Source organism: Gigantopelta aegis, chromosome 9 (assembly GCF_016097555.1).
Source record: "Gigantopelta aegis isolate Gae_Host chromosome 9, Gae_host_genome, whole genome shotgun sequence".
In the NCBI taxonomy this organism is placed as follows: Eukaryota; Metazoa; Mollusca; class Gastropoda; order Neomphalida; family Peltospiridae; genus Gigantopelta; species Gigantopelta aegis.
In genome coordinates, this window is record NC_054707.1 from 54,518,396 (window position 1) to 54,526,362 (window position 7,967).

At 39.0% G+C, this 7,967-nt stretch overlaps 1 protein-coding gene across 1 annotated transcript in view; it reads right to left on the reverse strand.

Moving 5' to 3' along the window:
• Positions 1-7,693, reverse strand: part of LOC121381647 (mucin-2-like) — a 104,788-nt gene extending 97,095 nt beyond the window's left edge. Inside the window, exons 1-2 of the mRNA XM_041510984.1 lie at positions 7,344-7,693; positions 5,163-5,362 (exon numbers count right to left, since the gene is read on the reverse strand). Coding sequence (XP_041366918.1) covers positions 5,163-5,362; positions 7,344-7,689 — 546 coding nt within the window. The 5' untranslated portion in view covers positions 7,690-7,693. The remainder of the gene's footprint in view (positions 1-5,162; positions 5,363-7,343) is intronic.
• Between the last annotated feature and the right edge of the window lie 274 nt (positions 7,694-7,967).

The window sequence follows — 7,967 nt, forward strand, 5'->3', positions numbered from 1 at the left end:
ACAAACATCAGGTTTACCAGGATTACCAAAAAGCACTTCAGGTGAATGGAAATGTGTATTCTAAATAATAAAATTTAAGTAAAGTGCAATTTTATTTGTGAAAAAATGGGTTTAATAGCAAAAAACAATGCCGTAATGGTTAACAACTAGCCGTAACTAGGGCATGTCCCTTTAAATGATTTCTTGTGCAATTACGTTTATTAAGTAGGTCACCAGAGGTCAAAAGGTCACAAAACTTGACATATGCCCAAAATTTGGACACAGACAGAAAATACTCTATAGAACCCATATGCATCAGATTATTTTCACTTAAATTGATTTATTTATTAGCGAAAGCAATACAAGAGTGACTTTAAGTGTCAAACATGGGATGTTCTATGTAGTTACGTAATGGTCACAAACGTTATTTCCCGTTCTTTTGAAATACATGTTTTTTGGTGCAAAATCCAGATATTACTCTTCAGACAACGATATCTATAATATTTTGGTTATAATAACCACTTCATTGAACACCGACTAACATGTTGGTTCTGATAGGTGTCAAGGTGTATTTCACACTGTTACACTTGCATATAATTATGGCAAAGGTCACCCAAAGGTCATGAAAGTAGGTCATCATTCAATGGTAAAGTTATCCAATATATAAACACTTGGTTATTTATTCAACTGCTACAAAGATAGGTTCACAGTTACTGATACCACTTTCACATAAGACTGTGATTGTTATTGATCAATGATGTAATGATTATTCACCTGAGTAATGAGAGTTTGTGATTTAAATATCATCCGAGTCAACATCAGAATTCTCCTCTTCCTCCTCTTCGTCATCCTCAGAAAAGTCAACTTCTTCCTCATCGTTCTCAGGCATCTGAATGGCACATGTAGCTCGCTTACACAAGTAAGTGCACTTCATCTTGTTCTGAAGGCATGTGCAACTATCCTCCAAGCATCTCTAGAACATGTACAGGACAGCATTTCCATCACTGCTTCTGGAGCTTGGCAAGCCATCTCCCCAGTCAATTACTAACTCTCCACATCATTTGACTAACCATTGCCAACGGGGTCAGGAATCTCTGGAAAGGCATCCAAGCTCCTCTTCCAAATTGCACATTGGTAATTTGTACGTTTGCAATGATTCTTCAAGGAAGAGGAACAGGGAGGAAGTTGCCATGAGTCAACCTCCCCCTTCTTGGTGCAGAAGATACTAAAGCGCAGGTCAGCGACGCTTTCTGTAGTAGACCTTGTGCTGTAGATATGGCAAGTTAGCGTTTCCAACCTGTTGAATAAGTATTCTGACAGGCTCCAGTTGATACTGAGTTGTGCAAGCGTTTCCCTGTGTTCAGTACTCATCAAGACAAGATAATTTTCCTCGACCGGCAAAGGCACTCACACTATCGCAACCACTGAATGCATGGAGCCCAAGTTCTATTGTTCTGAACAAAATCCCTGTCAGTGCTCCTTGGTTTACTCTCTCGGCATTTTTGATTGACTCATTTCAGTATACGTCATACAGCCTATTTGATTACTTCTATCCCACTCTCTTAGATCATTTAAAAACAAATGTTTTTGAAACATCACTAAAGTACATATGATTTGCCTCTAAATGTTGAACTAGTGCCATCAAATTGACGATACTTGCAGAATTTACAGGTAGACTTTCCACCGGAGACAAGTTCTTTTTCAGCTATTTTGCCAGAGCAGGTTTGCTAGTCTTCCTGAGGGTTCCCTCAGGTGTAGCTAGTGTCCATGGTATTGGGCCTAGAGGATGGGATAGGACATACCTCATGTTAAGTTTCCTTTCCTGTTCTATTAGGATCATTTTAGTGAACAAGTTGCGATCTGCTTTCACAATTACCTGCCTCCCTGCAGTTTGATAGATTTTCTTAACCTTCACATCACTGAACGTCTTCAGGGTCTGCTTCTTCAAGGGGTCATGAAACTTCTTCATTGGGGGATCTCTCTTCCCTGAACATTTTGTACTCGGATTTGCCAATATCCTTGGCTTGCTTGAGACCCGTGGCAACTTCTGTTTTGCCAGCACACCCATGGAAAAGCTGAGAAGATCTGAATTCATGAACAGATTAGTCCAATTGTTTCGTAGAATATCTATCAAAGACACCGCGTCCCGTTCATCCCTCCGTATCCTAGACTGGCAGAGGTCTGGGTGAGTGAATGGGACATGCCCAATACCTAACATATCCCAAAGTAACCTGAAGAATGAACTTCGACACTCAGCTGTGTGATAATACCTGCCAACAGCACTAGGTTTCAAGCTGAAGCCTCTTGTCCCCCCCCCCCAGGTGTCTGAGTGTCTTTACTGATGGTTTCCTCAACTGTCTGGTCTATGGGAATCTGTCTGAATGGATTATGTGCCCCAATCTGGACAGAGAATCCACCGTCTCTAAGGTAAGCATGAATTTCTGGATGCTCCGTCTCAAGGTTCATCATTTCAGCATAATAGCATGACAAGTAGCAGGCATAGTTCTGTCTGTCATAAGCAAAACACCATGGTATAAGGTCATGAATGGCAGACAGATGCAGTAACCAATCACCCTCTCTTGAACCACGCAACAGGTTCAACATGATTTGAGCAAGGTCATCCAGAAAGCTGCCAGGTCTTCTCCATTCATGCAAAGCTGGTCTAGATACTCCTGGAAATAGATAGCCAGTGCCTCAAAGGATGGATTCGAAAGGGTCTCTGTAAATGTCTTTTGGCAAATGTCCTTAGAAAACTGTTTGATCACCCCCATTGCACTGCCGAAAGTATTTTCCTCATTGTTCTCCTTCAATCCAATCCATCCTCAGAATCCGTCCCATGCAAGTTTATGCAAGGTCTCATTATAGAAGCTTATGGAACCGAATAGCATGACTGTATTTGCGACCCTCCAACACACCTGCAATGGAACCCTCTGCTATGACACCAGATTCGATGCACAGGTATTTCAACCCTGCATTTTGGAAGCGCTTTCCAATGATTCCAAGTAGAGTGCACACAGTATAAAATACCGCCATCCGCAGAACAATGTCAGAGAACGTTTCCCTTTCCTTCCATATGATTTCCATAGCTTTCGCGTAGAGGGCTTGGTCAAAGACCACATCCATACTTTCAACACCAAGCAAACATTTCAGTTCCTTTGACCGACGCTACACCTCCTGAACAGTGGCAAGATGCGTGGCTGGAGCGTTTATCGTAGGCAGGTAACTAATGACATCTTCAGCGATGTCTTCTTCATCACGCAATTAGTTATTGTGAAGAGAACACAAATACCATTTAGTTCCCAACTGGTCTAGTAGGTAGAGGCACTGTTGTATGTATCAAGTAGGAAGGGACTGAGGGAGAAGGTGCATGTGTAGACATCACCTAAGTTAGATGGCAATGCTTATGAAACCAAGATTTAGGCAAAATGTAATGGGAATATGAAGCGTTCCTATCGGATAACTACCATTGAAAGATGACCTACTATCATGACCTTTGGGTGACCTTCGTCATAATTATATGCAAGTGTAATACACCATGACACCTATCAGAACCAAAATGTTAGTCAGTGTTCAATGAAGTGGTTATTATAACCAAAATATTATAGATATCGTTGTCTGAAGAGTAATATCTGGATATTGCGCCAAAAAAACATGCATTTCAAAAGAACGGCAAATAACGTTTGTGACCATTACGTAATTACATAGAACATCCCTCATTTGACACTTTAAATCACTCTTGTATTGCTTTCGCTAATAAATAAATCAATTTAAGTGAAAATAATCTGATGCATATGGGTTCTATAGAGTATTTTCTGTCTGTGTCAAAATTTTGGGCATATGTCAAATTTTGTGACCTTTTGACCTCTGGTGACCTCATTTAAACTGTAGCACCCACCAAGACAAACATTTTGATGGGTAATTTGTGGAAAATGGTCCATTGGTCATCAAGAAATTCTATTTTACATTTGCCCTACCCCACAGCTGGACTGATCCAAACTCACGCAAGTGCCTCACTTCAAAGTGTGAATACTACCACTGAGCTGTGAGTTCTGGAGGTCTATCAGGTGATTTCATTATCTATAGGTATAGGGCTTTCAAAAAAACATTGGTAGACTTTGCCCACCCAGGTGGTACCAATATCTGGTCTGGCTCATGGACTAACTTGTTTATTTTGCACAATAATATACCACTCGACTGCTACTCTGTCTTGTGGTATATATTCTTGAGCAAAATAAACTCGTGCAATAAATAGGAAATGAAAACAACATATGTGAAGTTCTGTATACATGTATATAACACACCTTACTCCAAACAGACCAGACTAAGAAAAAGGAATGTACATTGCTTATGATTTGACAATTGATGGTGAGCAATAAACTGTTCTCCTATAATGATTTAGGAGGCAATTGCTCTCAGTCTAAATGGAAAACAAAATGTGTTGTTAAATTTACCTACCGTAATGTCTAAAACTGTATATTGCCATGTGACAATATGAGCAGCCTTTTGCTGACATGGAAATTGTTTTGAACAAGCACACGTGAGCAGGAGCAACTGCTTGCGCCAAACCATAAGGACTGCTTTTATGTTTATTGATACCAGTCATGAGGCACAGGTTAGTATGAATAAAATATCTCAATGGTATGACCCATGGTACCCTGGCAGAGTGTTTGGCTAAAGCAAGCCATGGATCATAAAAAAAACCCTGCCCTGCTAAGGCAAAAGGAAAGTGACAATCAGGTAGAAAATGGAGTTAATATATGAATTATGATATTTTACTTTATGATTATTTTACCAAACACTTGTCCTCTCCCATCACTGATGTCACTGGAGGACAATTCTCATCCTTAAACATGTTACATGTGTAATTGTTATAAAACATGATTATTTTACCAAACACTTGTCCTCTCCCATCACTGATGTCACCGGAGGACAATTCTCATCCTTAAACATGTTACATGTGTAACTGTTATAAAACATGATTATTTTATCAAACACTTGTCCTCTCCCGTCACTGATGTCACCGGAGGACAAATCACATTTTTAAACATGTTACATGTGTAATTGTTATAAAACATGATTATTTTTACCAAACACTTGTCCTCTCCTGTCACTGATGTCACCGGAGGACAATTCTCATCCTTAAACATGTTATGTGTAACTGTTATAAAACATGATTATTTTACCAAACACTTGTCCTCTCCCGTCACTGATGTCACCGGAGGACAATTCTCGTCCTTAAACATGTTGTACAGCTCAATCTCAGACATCAGGCCCTGCCCATTAATATCTTGGAAGTCATCATCCAAGTTGCCGTTGTTGTTGCCACACATTCCTGACACATTTCCAATGAATGTTTTATCCAGTTCCACCCTTATGTTTTGACCTGAAAATACCACATTCTATGAAACTGTTTACTATGGTGGCATAGAAATATTTTAATGACAAAATGATATATTTCTAGGCATTTTGTCAATACAAAGATATAATTAAGCCACATAATGTCAAAATGCATCACACCATACTGTAAAAACTAATCCTAACCCTAAACTTTAACTCTAAATTATGTTGTTATGTCGATAAGGTTTTATCCCACCATAGTTTTCAGGACATAAACTTTCTTGTGCACCAAATTTTATGTCCCCTCATACAATAACATCCATTATTATCCACATGGTTCAACATAACCTAGTTAATAATAATCATATGAAGAACACGTGTAATAATAAGTGTAATGATGTAATTTGGGGAAGCAATGTCATAACATGATGTTGCTTCTCCAGTCCTAGCTCAGACTGTGCATTTGAGATATGATGTCATTTCGTCGTCTCCTTCTAGTTGTGGCTGAAACATTTTGAGTTGGGTCTTGTTATTCATAACAAAAACAACATAATAATATGGATAATAAAGAAATTATTACACTCGCATGTGAGTCATACTGATTTTACGAAACTTGTGTCAGGATTCATGTATTACCCTCGCTCTCACTCGGGCAATACAAAAATCCTGACACTTGATTTGTAAAATCAGTATGACACACAAGCTTGTACAATAATCTTTATTAAGGGATTTAGCTTGGCACTAACGAAAAAAAAGAAAAGAAAAATATACTTCAATCTAATTTTGTGAGAAATGAAAATCAACAAGTACAACTGAAATCACAACCACACTGACCACAGGGCACTACACTGACACGTTTACTGATACTTTGAAATTAGGATTATTATTAATTAGTTGTTTAGCACATGTTGCTACTGGTATGTATTTTTGACATTCAGCTTAAGAAATATTTCATTTTAAAAACTGCTCAACTTAATTTGGGGGAAAAAACCCCAGAAGAAAAAGAACTGGCATGTGATTTGAAAATGTTCCACCATAAAGGGCTGTTCATTAATTATGTAACCCTTCTGGGACTATTTTGACCAAGTATGTAGAATCAAAGTTTACAAGCAGTCTTGGTGGTGTCCTGGTTAAGCCGTCAGACACACATGTAATACGGCCGGTAGGTACTGGGTTCACAACCAGAGCAAGTTTTAAGACCACCACACCTTCTTCTCTCTCCCTAACCACTAACAACTCATCCTACTGTCCTGGACAGACAGCCCAGATAGCCAAGGTGTGTGCCCAGGACAGCATGATTGAACCGTAATTGGATATAAGCAAGAAAATAAGTTAAAATGAATTAATGAATGAAACAGTCTCTGCTTTTGAGGAAGTAGCCCTAGCTGGGTCCTATCTGTTTAATAAATCCCGGCTTAAAATATGTTTTGTTTTACAATTTGATTCTAATTTTGATTAGGTAACAAAATATTTATGTATGCAAAATACCTCTAAAGACTAATCATGGTTAGGTAAGTCATCAAACTTAAGATTGGTTGGTATTGGGTTCATGTTCATTAAGGTTGAAGGTGAGTTTTAATGGCTCACTTGACTAACTATTAACCCACTGTCCTGGACAAACAGCCCAGATAGCTGAGATGTGTGTACCGGCCTTGGTGGCGTCATGGTTAAGCCATTGGACATAATTAGGCTGGTAGGTACAGGGTTCACAGCCCGGTACCGGCTCCCACCCAGAGCGAGTTTTAACGACTCAATGGGTAAGCCCACTATACCCACTTCTCTCTCACAAACCACTAACAATCAACAACTAATTCACTGTCCTGGACAGACAGCCCAGATAGCTGAGGTGTGTGTCCAGGACAGAGTGCTTGAACCTTAATTAGATATAGCACGAAAAAAGTTGAAATGAAATTAAAAAATGAAATAGATGTGTGCCCAGGACAGTGTGCTTGAGCCTTAATTGGAGATAAAAATGAAAATGAAATTCCAGTAAAGATAACATATTGTTTTCTATTTTAGTTATTTACCTCCATCATGATAGATGGAAATTCCATGTCCCTGGAACACCGTTGCATAGTCGATGGAAATGTAGAATTGATTGTACCACTCCCGTGTTCCTGTTGTGAATGTCTTGGTGACATCATCCAGGGAAAGTATGACGCCAGTGCCCTGGGCAATGGTCACCTGGGTTCCGCCAGGCATGGCCATCTTGATCATATAGGAACAGTCTCTCTGTAGGGTTTGGCATGGAACTGGCTGGATGTCAATCTGGAAGTCCAAAGATCTCACGATGGTAACGCCGTCACTTCCACCCTGACATATTTCACTGATCTCATAAATCTTCCCATCAAAAGTCTGGAATTGTGGGGACATTCCAGATATTCTACAGGTGGCTGTTGAAAACAAGATTACAGCTTTCAGAAACTATATAGTGACAAATGGTACAAGATAAAACAACTAGTTTTTGAACAGGTATAATTTTCATCAGAAAATATTGTGATGACTTTGTTCTAGTATTTTCAGTTGAAAACAAAAGAGAACTAATTTATAACCATAGAATAAATGAGCTACGTACTTTTATGTCCAAGAACCCAGATATATAATAAGTAAAAGATCTTAATATAATAATTATAATCCTTTAACCTGCAGGA